The 12577-nt window shown below is 61.7% G+C and overlaps 1 protein-coding gene across 4 annotated transcripts in view; it reads right to left on the bottom strand.

The window, feature by feature from the left end:
• The window catches only part of MXRA7 (matrix remodeling associated 7), a 29576-nt gene that overhangs the window by 16252 nt on the left and 747 nt on the right, over positions 1–12577 (bottom strand). For all 4 annotated transcript variants that reach the window (XM_082326387.1, XM_082326388.1, XM_082326390.1 and 1 more), the window contains exons 2-3: positions 5407–5502; positions 3214–3274 (exon numbers count right to left, since the gene is read on the bottom strand). In XM_082326387.1, the coding sequence (XP_082182513.1) occupies positions 3214–3274; positions 5407–5502 (157 nt within the window). The remainder of the gene's footprint in view (positions 1–3213; positions 3275–5406; positions 5503–12577) is intronic.

Genomic DNA, 12577 nt, shown 5'->3' with positions numbered 1-12577 from the left:
CTGATCCTTTTCCAATCGGATTTTGTTCGAGCACTATTTGCTTTTAAAAACCTCTCCCCTGCTTTATCTTCCTACGGACAGGAGAAAACAACAGGAGTGGAGGTCAATCCAAAGGGCAGCCCAGAAGAGCGGCTGCTTCGGGTAGTTGCCTGTACTGGTTATCTGCGGGCTGGTTATCTGCGAGCCTTTATCTCCCAAGGACTGCAGGACTCTGCTGCCTCACGTTGAGCCATCTAGCATTGCTCTTTCCACATCCACCCAGAAACAGCTGCTGTTTCCACCAGCCCTCGGAGCCCTGGGGATACTTCCAAGGGGTCCACAAAAAGATGATGTTACTGTATTTTCTGCATGCCCCTGAAAAATCGCACGTTATCCACAAACCAAATATCCAGGATGATACCTCCCAGCACCAGCAAGACCCCCAGAGTGGTGAAGCTCCTCTGTCTTCTGTGGCAGGAGAGAAAGCCCCCACTTGTACAGAACCTATTCCCTGTCCCCAGCCGCCTAGGACGCCCCTTCCAGTCCTCGCTGCTGCTATTGCAGGCACCACGTTCACGACAGTCTCTCCTCCTCCACCTTCCAAATGAAAAGCACGCCACAGCCCCTCTCCTCCCTTCCTCACACCCAGAGGGATTCAGAGTCAGCACATTCCCTTTATTTTCCGGTCAATACTCCCCTTAAGGATTTTCTCCCCCTGTCCAGGGTCAACTGCTTGATTTAGCGTTTCTCCAGCCCCAAGCTCACGCGTGCACTCAGCTGCTGCCAGAGCTCCCGCAGACCTCGGGGACCCCCACGCGAAGGGCGAGTCAGAGCCTCATCGTGTAGATGGGGAAACCCGAGATCTCAAAAACAAGCTGTGCAAGGCTGCGCGGGCGGGTGCGGGACCGAGCACGCCGACCACCGCGAGGTCACTGCCGCTAGCACACAGCGTGCCTGGAGCGACGTTAGCGGGCCGGGGATTTAACAGAAACCTCCTCCCTGCAGAGATCCACATTTCTCTACATCTCTGCGTCCCTGATCTTGGGGAGCTTCCCTGGGAAGTCCTGGTGGATTACTGCTCAGTTACTGATCCAGAGTGTTTCTCTAATCCCAAAACGCTGTCGGGACTCCCGAGGGAACGAGGCAAACCCTTTCCCTAGGGTCTTCACAAGTATCGGAACACAAGCACCCCCATGCTCCAATCCTGCAGCCCCAGGCATTCGGCTCGGCCATATCCCACTTCCCGCAGTGGGAAAACCCTCTGAACCGGCAGACAAACAAGTCCAGCCAGCTGGAAACAAGCAGGAATGCTGCAGCTTATCAGCCCTTCGGGTGGCCGTAGAAGCGCACGGAAAGAAAATTCAGCTGGCTGCTGCTTTGGGAGATATTAAGAGAAAGAATAAAAAAAAAAAAGAGGGTGTAACATCCTGTTTCTTACCCTGATGCAGAGCAGGAGCCGTTTCATTACCTTTGTATAGCTCGCCTGATTTCAAGGACAATTAAGATCATTTCCCTCACGTGGTTTTCTGCCAAGTAAATTGAGATTTGGGATTTTGCCTGTCCCAAAAAGGGCAGTTTAATTGCTACCCTGCCAGAAAAGAATAAGGGAAGAGGGAGGCGAGGAGGCTACCCATCTCCCTGCCCACATGTTGTGGTTAAAAAAGAGCCAGTGTGCGGCTTTGGAAACCGCTGGATTTTTTCAGAGCTCAGGCACGTTCTTTGCAGACTGAAAACAAACTTCAGGAAACACGCGGAAAAGAGGAGGCTGGGTTTTCACATGGACAGCGAAAACACTACAGAAATGTGAGGTGACCTACTTACTCAGAGCCTCCGTGAGTTCATATTAAAGAAAACATTCGTCTTTCATCTCTCTGCCCTTGCGTTGCCAGCGCTGTGACCCTGGGCTCGCAGCCTGAAAGCAGCCCCTGGAGCGCACCTCTGCTCCGAACACGCTCGCTCCGGCGCGCCCTGCGCACGCAGCCAGCGCCTGCCTCCTCCCGGCCAGCTCCCGGCGCGCCGGGCTGCCCGAGGCGGGGAGGAGGCTGCTCTGGTGGCTTTGGCCACCGTGGCAGCATCCCGGGCTGGTGACAGAGTGCTCGCGGGCTTGCTGGGCAGCAGCTCAGGGGCTTGAGTTGGGCCAGGACCAAGGAACGCGCAGGAGAAACGGTGAAAGGAGGAGCAAGGTTTCTCCCCAGCCAGGGCACCACCGTTATTCCCAGCTCACACTGCTCGCCTCCTCATCATCAAGCTGAGCCATTGCTTTACCCAGTCCCGTTAAAACACCTCAGAAACGGCGTAAATAATTCAGGAGGGGAGTCGGTGGCTGCCTGCAGGAGATGCTTAGGGAGGATGCTGGGGCAGCCACGACCCCTGGCCAGGCACTGTCATCTCCACCTGCTCCTGGCCACAGCCGCTTCGGGGCGATGCACAGCAGTGCTGGAGCAGCCCCGAAACAGGGCAGACCCGAAGGAGGTAGACCCTGGCAGAGCAGCGTTACTGAGCATCCATTTGGCGGGATACATCCATCATTCCTCAAATCAGGTCTCCCGCAGTCCCACACAGTAACATCCCCGATCACTGGTGCTGCGAGGAAGCCTAAAGGGGTGGAATAAGTGTCATTTGGGAACCCCGTCTCCAAAGGCCCCCACCTTGTGGGCATGGCACCAGGATTAAAGTTTGATTCTCTGTGGCATTAGGTGTAATCCTCCCGAGCCAGGGGATTCCACACAGCGCCTTAAAAAGGGCAAGCGGAAAGTGGGGCAGGGAAGGGGGAACGCCCCAAGCTCCCCTGCTGCCCACGGCCACCCGGGGCAGGGGCCCCTGGGGACACCCCAGCATCTCCGGGGCCGCTCAGGACAGCGGGGTCCCCTTCAGACACACACTCTTGCTTGGCACCATCTGTTTCATTTTCTTATGAGTGCAGCAGTTGTCACCCCAATTAGTCAATTAATCATTTTCCAATCAACTAATTGGCTAATCAGTTAAACACAGCTCTGACTAAAGCCCCTGGAGATTGTCCTGGATGTGAGCAAGGAGCTTTTGGGGCAGCTTCATCAAAAGCTACCCAATGGCAAACAGCACAAGGGCATCTGGAGAAGCAAACAGGCTGCTGCTGGGGTAGGAATTTCCTCTGCATTTCCTGGAGGAAGGAAACCATCCCCAAGCACTCCGGGCTTCAGCCCCTCCGACCCACCCGTACACTCCCTGCAGGGTGCTGGCTTGCTCAGCACTCACCATCCTCATCCTCCGGCTCTCTCACCACCAGCTTCTCGTTTTCTGAGTCCGGATCTTCCTCCTGGAGGAGTTAAAAACAGAGCAGCCATGAGGAGAAAGCGCTGTGCTAAGTAATCTGTGCTCAGCCAGGGCACCAGAGCCCGCAGGGCAGGGAGGCAGAGACTGGAGGTCCCGAGGAGAGGGCTGGGCACCCCTTCCCTGCCTCCTTCACGGGTTAGGCCAAGACGATGCTCGCTAAGGAGCATCCTTAGTCTGCTTTGTTCTTGTGTGCCCCCAGGCCGGGCTGGGATGGATCAACCCAGCGCTAGGAAAAGGCAGGTCCCCGGCAAAAGCCACCTTGCAGCCATGGGCCAAGCAGCTGCTCCGAAGCACAGGAGCACTGGGCAGCTGGGACCAGTGGTCGAAGGCAACACCGGGGGGTTTGTGCTGGGACCCCGCCAGGAGCCCCCCCAGCCTCACCTGGCAGCAACCCCCCCGAGACGCCGCTGGCCGCTGCCCTCGGCCCCCCGCTCCTCCGAGACGTGCTGGCCCGCACGCACCGCGGTGGCACAGCTGATCTCTGGAGCACAGAGAGGAGCAGCAACAGCACATTGTTTTTTATAAATGCAAAGCAATGTTGGAAGTTTTGGGGGTTGCCTCCTACAGGCTACAACAAGCTTTATCAAGCCCAGATTCCTTCCTTACACATTGCAGAGTCATGCAAACGGCAAACCGGGAGGGAGAGGACTGCTCCAGCTCTGGAGATAAGACAGGGACACATGGCAATGCCCCAACATATGTGCCTTCCTCCCGCAAAGCACAGCACCCAGCACCCTGGCTGCGAACCCCCGTGAGCGAGCCCGGAGGTCGCCAGCACCCCGGAGCACGCGTCCTCCCGCATCCTCCCCGGCCCCGTGCATTTGATTCGAAGTGATGGGGCTGGCGTGCAAAGGGCAGAGCACATGGGAGAGAGGGGAAGGAGCATGGAGGGAGCCTGGCAAGCCGCCACACTGTTGAGGACAAGGGAAAAGTTGGGGTGAAGGAGACCCGAGGGAAACGAAGACGGTCCGAGAAGGACCCTGCGCAGAGCCCAGCGCTGGCTTTGCAGTGCGCAGCTTTAGATAAACTGCTGGAGCGCGGTATGCAGCCTCGACCCAGAACTAGGTTAGTTTGTCATCGGTGAGGAATGCGCATTATTCACAGCCATTTGGCTTCTTCTCGCCACCCTGCTCCCGGGCTCCCCAGAAGGACACGCCGCCGAGACCCCCGCCCCCCGCAGCCACCGCTATTTTGGGCCACGCTTCCAAACATGGGCACTTCCCGCCGGACACCCGGGCTTCCCCCGGGGATGGCTGGGAGCGGGGCAGCACCCGAAGGAGAGGCCTCAGGGAGGGTGCGGGGAGGCGAGGCTCAGCCCTGGCCTGGGGACTCAGCCACAAGCCCCGGGCAGTGGTTCCCCATCACATCCCTCTCTCCCTGTGAGCTGGGATGCCCCCAGAGAGACTGGACCCTCCAGGAGCCGGCACAAGGGATATTTTAGCCTGTTCCCTGCCCAGGCATTAGGTACTGAGCATTTCTGAGCATTCAACAGTGGAAGCAAGTAGGAAATTTGGGTGCCGAACCTCCAAGGAAGGAAAATATCTCCGCTCCGACCCAGAGGAAGAAACATTTGATGGGAGCAGAGAGGGAGCAGCTGGGATGCCAGGCTGGCAGGCGGCAGCAACATGCCGTGGCCGTGGCTGTGTTGGGAACCCCCCGCTCGTGGCAGTCGGTAGCTTGCTGCAGCACATTTTTCTGCACGGATGGCTTAGAGGCAGATGCCAGCACCTCCCTTCCCCCCCCACTGCAGCCCCAGCCTCGACACCCTGTCCTCTGCCTCGCCGGGGCTGCTCGCTCCCTCGCAGCCATCGCTGCCCCACCGCCAGAGCCCCCCGGCTGCCTTGGCACGACCCCGCTCGCTGAGGCCCCAGGAGCCAGGCGTCGCTCCCTGCACACCCGAGAAGCACGTTTGCACCCGGAGCACTGTTTCTCTCTGCTTTAAATGGACCAAGCCATTAAAAGCCCACTCAACCCGCCCCAGGGGAACGCAACAGGCGAGCTTTGCCCTCCCCGCCACCCCGGCCACTGCTACCCTGGACAATGTCCCATCCACGCAGGGACACCAGCACACTTCGCTGTGCCGCGCTCCCCAGGCTGGCTCTCCATCCCACGCACCTCTGCCTTGCTGGAAAGCGCTGCATGGCCGCATCCATCCTCCGCTTGTCCCGTGTGCCCGAGGCTGGGCGCAGGCGAGGCACCCAGAGGTGGTATCTGGAAAGAGGCAAAAGCTTTGAGCGCAAATGCCCCCGAGCCCTCCCCATGCTCAACCAGCGAGCCCCGGCAGCAGCAGCACACGCGGACAAATGCCCGGACGCGGCTGGCAGCCCACCTCGCCCCGCTGCCCGAGCCCATGCTGCCTCCCATCCATGTGCCAAGCCACGCATGGCTGCTGGAGTGAGGAGCACCAGAGACCTTCAGTGCCGAGCCCTGGTGCCAGGGTTTGGAGCTCAGGAGCTGCCCTCTGCGGCAGCCCCAGCCCGCAGGACCGGGACCCTTGCAAGGAGCCGTCGGTGAGGGGGAGCAGCTCGGCCAGCACTGGGCTCTGCTGCCCGGGTGTGCTGGCAGGGCTGGAGGCAGCTGCCCGGGGATGCTGATGCAGCAGATCAGGGCTAGCAGGAGGGGAGGGGAGAGGAACAGCACAGTATGCTCAGTTTGTGAGTGCTTGCAGGGCCTGCTCCACCAGCTGCCTTCTCCATCGCAGGGTAATACCCCCTGAAACCCTCCCGTCCCCCTGCTACAATCCTGGGGCTGGGGTTTCCCTGCTCTCTCATCCCCACATCAGCTTGGAACGCAGAACGGCCTCGACCCCTGTGCAAAGCCTTCCTTCCCCTGCCCTCTCCCAGCCCAAACGCTTCTCAGCTGAACCTTTCCCCGCTGCGGCGGGAGGGCAGCCGTGGAGGAGGATACGCGTGGGCAGGGAGCAGGGACATCGCGTCCCTTGGCCTTGCAGCGAAAATACCAGTGCCGAGCTGGGAGCAGCCTCCGGGCTGGCTTGAAAAATGGTCAGCAGGGACAAAACCCCCACCCCGAGCCTGGCTGTGCCCGCAGCCCCGGCCAGCCGGGGCGGAGGGGAGAGCCCTCCCTGCCTGGAGCATCCCAACAGCCCCAGGACACCTGTCCCAAATCTCAGGGCTCCTCAGCCCTGCCGTGGCCAGCGGGTGCTGCTGTGCCAGGCCCCCTCGCAGCCGTGGGGTAAGAGCCGCCAAGCCGGGGGCTGCTGTGCCCCAGCCACGGGATGCCCTGCAAGAGCAGGGTAGGGTCCTGCAGCCGAAAAATGGAGGGGGAAGGTGTTGGGGCAACACTGGGAGACCTGGCAACCAAAGAGGACCCCAGGCCTCTATGCCAACCCCTATGGCACCCCAGGCACTGCTCTCCTATATGTGCCCAGGGGCAATACAGGGAGACTGTTTCGAGAGGTAGGGAGCGAGTGAAGCATGGACCAGGGCCAGACAGCAGCAGGAGCTGCTGGAGAAGCTGGGATCCGACTGCTCCAGCCGCCAGCCCACAAGCCAGCATCTCTCCGCATTTGCACACCGAACAAGAAAGCCTCCCCGCAGAAAAAAAAAAAGGGCGACAAGAAGCGCTGCACGGCGACTGCGCACGTCATTATCCGGGAGCATCTGGAGGAGACTTGACACAGGCTGCCCAGGCCAGCTGCTGCGGCAAACAAAGATCGCATTGCCACCGGCATCGGCACAGGGACACGTTCGGCAGCAGCTGCCTGGCCCCGAGGCCACGCAGGGTGGGGAACGTGCCCTGCGCTCCCTGCCTGCTCCTGCTCGCGGGCAGGAGGGACCCAGCCCACAGCACAGCCCGTGCCCGCTTATGGCTGAACCACACCTCTGCGCAGCTTGCCAGGGGCTTTGGAAAGCCCAGCGCCCACCACCGCAGGGTTAAAATCCAACAAGTCATTTACCTTAAATACCAGTGCAGCGATACATCTGTCCTGGCTTTTGGCAGCTCTTGGCTTTAGAGATGAAGCGTGTGTTGCACCATCAGAAACACGTTTTTGCCCTTTAGCTTCCACAGCCAACAAGCGAGATGCCCACGCGTGAAGCTGACTCAGGAGCGAGGACAACACCCCCGGGGACATTTTGGTCATAGGCAGCACCGACCACAGACAGCCCCAGGTCACCCATGGGAAGATGGCTCAGACACAGGAGCTTGGTGCTGTCCCCCCCAAATCCTCCCTCGTGGCTCTGCCGCTGCACGAGCCCTCTCCCAGCCCTACGGGAGATGGAGGCCGGGCTCCCCATCACAACATCATCTGGTTTTCAGCTCATTTCTGGCCACTTCCTCCCTGCTTCCTCCTTCCCCGGCACAAACCCCTCTGAGCAATGGGCTTCCCTTCTCAGGAGGGACAGGAGGAGCCCGTGGGGCTGGGGGGTTCCTCACCCTGTCCTCAGCCACAGGGACAGCCCCGGCATCTATGGGCAGGATGGGGACAAATGAGTGCCGCACTCCAGCTCCGGGAAAAGAGAAGATCCCAGGCTGGAAAGCAGGGGGAGAAAATTGTCTTGGATTAAGCTCCCAGGCCCTGTGTGTTGCCATTTATGGCTGCACTTTCTGCTCCAAGCCTGATGCAAGACGTTGCAAGAGGGAAAGAAAGCAGACAGGAGACAGCCAGCCAGAAAGAGAAAAGCCAAGAGGAAAAGGGGAATGAAGAAGCCTTTAAAAAAAGAATTAATAATAGTGTGGGGCAGAGTTTAGGAAAGTAAAGCAGCTGCTATGTCGGCAGCTCCCCTTCACCCCACCGCTGGGGCTCTCCGTCCTCCCACCAGCCAGAGCAGCAGCTGCTACAGAAGGAGAGGGGTTTTCCTGCCCCGGGCGATGGCCCCGCCGGCCCCGGGGCGCCTGGTGGGGACGTGCCTCGTCCAGGGGCAGCGCTTCGCAGGTCCGAACCCCCAGAGCGCCGGGAGCATCTGCTCCGACCAGTCCCCCCATCACTGCTGCGGGCAAGGATGAGCCACGGAGCAGCCAGCGCCCCGCTGAAACTCGGCGGCCATCCGGCCCCGGCGAGGGGTCAGGCAGCACCAGGTCTGATTAGGAAAGCCCCGGTGCATCCCACGGCAGGGTGAGGAGTCCCGGCTCAGCAGCACCCGTCCCCACAGCCAGTGTCACGCTCCGGCGCGGCACCCCCAGCAGTGCACCCAGCCGGCTCGTCCGGTGCTCGTCCCTGTCTGCTCCGGCCTCTGGCAAGCAAACGCCACAGGCACCAACACTGGGACATCTCCTGCTGCCACGGATGGGCCCTGGGGCAGGGAGCAGGGGCACGCAAAGCCTGCCCTCGCCCCACAGCCCTACCCAGCGGCCGTTCACGGGGGTGGGCGCTTCAGAAGGCAAAGAGCCCTCATGGCCTCTGCTCCAGCAGCGCACAGGCCCTGGGCAGGCTCCCGAGGCCGTACCCTGCCCAGAAGGGACGGAGCAGCAGCCCAACCTCCCCGACCCACTGCAGGGGACACAACGTAAAGCCCAACGCAGCCGTGCCCCACACCGCGTCCCAGCACCAGCCCCGTGCTCCAACCCCGTGACAGGGACGGAGGGGAGGGCACGACACGCGTCCTGCCTTGCTTCTCAATTTGCAGACACTGCAAGAGATGATGCATTCGTTATTGGCACAGACTGCACCGGGTGAGAGCCAGGGCACATCCGAGCAGTCACAGGCCTGGCAGCAGAGCCCCGCATCCCGCTGGCAGGGGCCCGTGCCGCTGCCCAGGCTGCGGCGAGGGGTAGCACATCCCCGCGTCCCACCCCACCGTGCTGCGACGGGAGCTCCTGCCCCAGCCCTGCGCAGCTGCCAATTAAAGCCATATTAATTAGACACCCTCTCCCCTCCGGCACCGGGAAGGCAGGCAGGAGGCGTCAGAGGGGGAGATGCTGACTTCTTAAATTTAAAGAGAGCCCCTGCTGGGAGCTGGGGGTTCGTGCGTCTGCTGCCTGGTGTGTCCGGGCGCTGGGAGCCCCCAGGGAGGCACAGCGGGGGGTGTGGGGCACAGGGGAGAGGTGCTGGGAGCTTTGCAGAGGGGGCAGGGGACATCGCCTTCGTGCCCTTGCCATCCGGGTGACAGCACAGCACAGCACGCTGTCCCGAACAGGCAAGGGTTGCAAGACTTTCCCTGGCCAGGACGAGCTGGGCACCTCCGAGCGCGAGGCCCCCCTTGCCGGATCACCTCCGGAGCTGTCCCCGCTCCCCACTGTCACCCACTTGACCCTGCTCTGTTTGAAGCCACCAGCTGTGGTTAGCCCTTGGCAAACCAGCCAGGCTGCCGTGCCCGGCAGAGAGCCCGGCACTGCCCGCTCACCCCCCCCATCTCCAGAGCATCCAGGCCAGGATGGCATCCCAGCAGCAGCTCTGGACCACCGCTGAAAACCCTGCCCTGCCCCTGCCATCTGCCATTTCCATGACAGAAATACTCATTAGGTTTTCCACCCGTTTCTTGCAAGAACAAGACTCGGCAGCCCCAGCGATGCTGCAGTTCCCACCCAACAGCTTTTCATTAGGGGATCGCTTTGACAGCACCGCCTCACCCGTTAACAAGCTGGGGATGGGGATGAGAACAGACAGCGACACACTAATTAACTTTTTTCCAGTGATGGGAGCCAGCAGAGACAAGGGGAACCACTACCAGCAGTTAATGGAAACAAGCACTCCCGGGCTCCTTTCCCTGCTTTGCCACTGCTTCATTTTACAGCCGCGGGCACGGCGCTGCAGCGGCCCCGTCCTCCCAGAGAGGGGCAGGGAGGCCTCGGCCCACGCTGATGTGAGCGGCCAGTTGTGCACCGCAGGCTGCCCTGGCCGGAGCTGGGAGCAGGAGGGAGGCCGAGCCACACCGCTGCCCCAGCTCAGGCTGCTCAGCCGGTACCGGTTTGCACGGGCAGGGAAGGAAGGAGGCATCGGGGTGCACAGCTCCAGCCAGCCATTAAACACACCACAGCTGCTCTCCCTGAGCAGCTTCATCCATCGGCATTTTGGCTGAGTCGTTAATGGCTGCAGTGAATCTGAAGCAGCCCGGTGCAGTACGTGCTGAGCAAACAGGAGGGGAAAAAAACAAAAGAAAAGAAAGCTCTCCGAGTGCCGAGCACAGCCCTCTGCTCGCCAACGTACCGAGCCAACCAAGAAGCCCTGAGCCTGCAGCAGCCCCGATGCTGCCAGCAGCCCTCAGCCGAGCGGACGGCGTCTGAGAGCCTCGTCTGCTGAGTCACATCAGGGGACCGCAGCCCTCAGCCGAGCCAGGATGGGTTTGATAGGGCGCGTTTCCACCAGCAGCCGCCTGCAAAGCACTCGCTGCTCTGCCCAAGGCCAGTCCCATCCGTGCCTGTAACATCTGCTGCGCTTTGGCCTAAGCAGCGCTGGAGGAGGAGGACGAAGCAACTTTGAGGATATTTGCAGGGAGCAAAGCCAGGGAACCCAGGGGAGACTCTGCAGAGCTGTGGATGGTCTCGCCCACTCTGCCTGCAGGATCGGCTCCCGGATCAGCAGCCCGGGCACCGCTCCCCGCTCACACGTGTGCGGTGCCTGCTGGAAACACACGCGCTCACTCTGCCGTGCCACCCGGCGCCGCGGGACCGCCAGCCCCGGCCCGGCAGCCTGTGCCGAGCGGTCCTGGCAGCCACGAGATGACGCGCGGGCCAGCGCTCCCAAGCACTTACTCAGCAGTGAGAAGCATCCCTCCCCCTTCCCGCCGCTCTCCACCACCACCCAGATCACAGCCACCGCCTGGTCCCTGTCCTTCCCGAAGAGATGGTGCTCAGGTCCAGGGCGACTTGCCCTGCCTCGCTCCTACAGCGAGGTAACCATTCCCAGGAGGAAAAACTGGCCAGGCCCCTACTCAGGGGGCCCAGCCAGGCTCCTGGAGGACACAAGACCCCCTGTGCCTTGAGTAAGGGCTTGCCTCCAGGCGTGCGAAACCCTGTATCGCACTGTGCCCAAGTGGGGATAAAGGAGCTGAGCCCACCTCTGAAGGCAATAAGCGTTGCAGCAGTGCCTGCTCAAAGAAATCGGGGCTGAAGAGCAGCCAGAAGGGAGGAGAAACATTCCCGAGAAGACTCAAGCTAGCGAGACAGCAGCGGAGCCCGTGAGCTCTGGCAGCACTGGACGCAGCCGTCTGTCCCGGCAGGGTGCTGCGCTTCATCAGAGAGCGCTGGGTGCGCCCCGGGCCCCACAGCAGCTCCAGCTGGGTGGCCAGCTTTGCTGCCGAGCTAGCCCAGCTGCCAGCTAACGGCAGCCCAGGGGCTCTCCAGCTTGACAAAGATCCTGGTACTCAAGGGCACCAATAAATCATGCGGCAGAGGGACAGATGTGGCTCCCAGGACGCTGGGATGAGGGAGGGGGCTGCTCGAGAGCCGTACCCACGGCCAAGGGGTGCCGGGAAGGGCTCACGAGCGAGCAGGGGAGGTGAGGAGGAGCGCCGGGAGGCAGACCCCCGTCCCAGCCCCGAGAGCGGGTCAGGGCTCACCCCTGGGCGCTGCAGAGCATCACGGTAAGGAGGGGGTGCGCAACCCCCCGGGACTTGCCCAGGGCCATCCGGTGAGTCAGTGGCGATGCTTTCCAGGGCGAGGGCTGCCTGCGCACCGCCCGGCAGCCTGGATACAGTCGCTGAGGATTACAAATGCTGCTAATAATAGCCAGCAGGCGCCCGGGCCCCAGGCCTGCGCTCCCCAGCTGAAACATGCTGCCTGCACACGACGACGCATCGCTCCGGGGTTCCTGAGCCGCCCCAGTACTCGCTTCCCCCCATCGGGACACGGGGCCGCCCCAGGAGAAAGCCCCCAACACTGCGCGTTCGGGCATCTCGGGCTGTCACCGAGCCCCATCCGAGCGGGCAAGAGCAGAGCAACCTCCTTCCCCAGACACTGGGTCGCCCTTTTATTTTTAAACAAGATCCGGAGCTGGAGGAGGATTTACCGGGCGTTTATAGGCATCGCTGCCCCCCGGTTCAGCGGGGGTCAGACCTCGGGGCCAGCGTCCCGCTGGGGTGGGGAGGGAGGCAGGGCAGAGCTTTGCTGAGCCCGCGGGGGGATGCAGGCGGGAAGGACAAACCCGGACCCCCCCAGCACCTGGATTAGCTCTTGGGAGAAGGAAGAGGGGCGGGATGCGCAGCCAGGGGAGGCTCACACCGACGAACGCTCCTCTTCCCTTAAATCTTGATCATTTTTGAAGAAGTACCCCTCGGGGGGCGGCGGTGGGAGGGAGCCCGGAGCACCCCCCGCTGCCGCCCTCGGGGACAAGGGGCTCGTCCCCGCCCGAGGGCGAACCCCGGCTCCTGCCGGGACCTCCCCCCTTTTA

Source organism: Platalea leucorodia (assembly GCF_965183815.1).
Source record: "Platalea leucorodia genome assembly, chromosome: 14".
Lineage (NCBI taxonomy): Eukaryota > Metazoa > Chordata > Aves > Pelecaniformes > Threskiornithidae > Platalea > Platalea leucorodia.
This window is presented reverse-complemented; position numbering and strand designations above follow the sequence as displayed.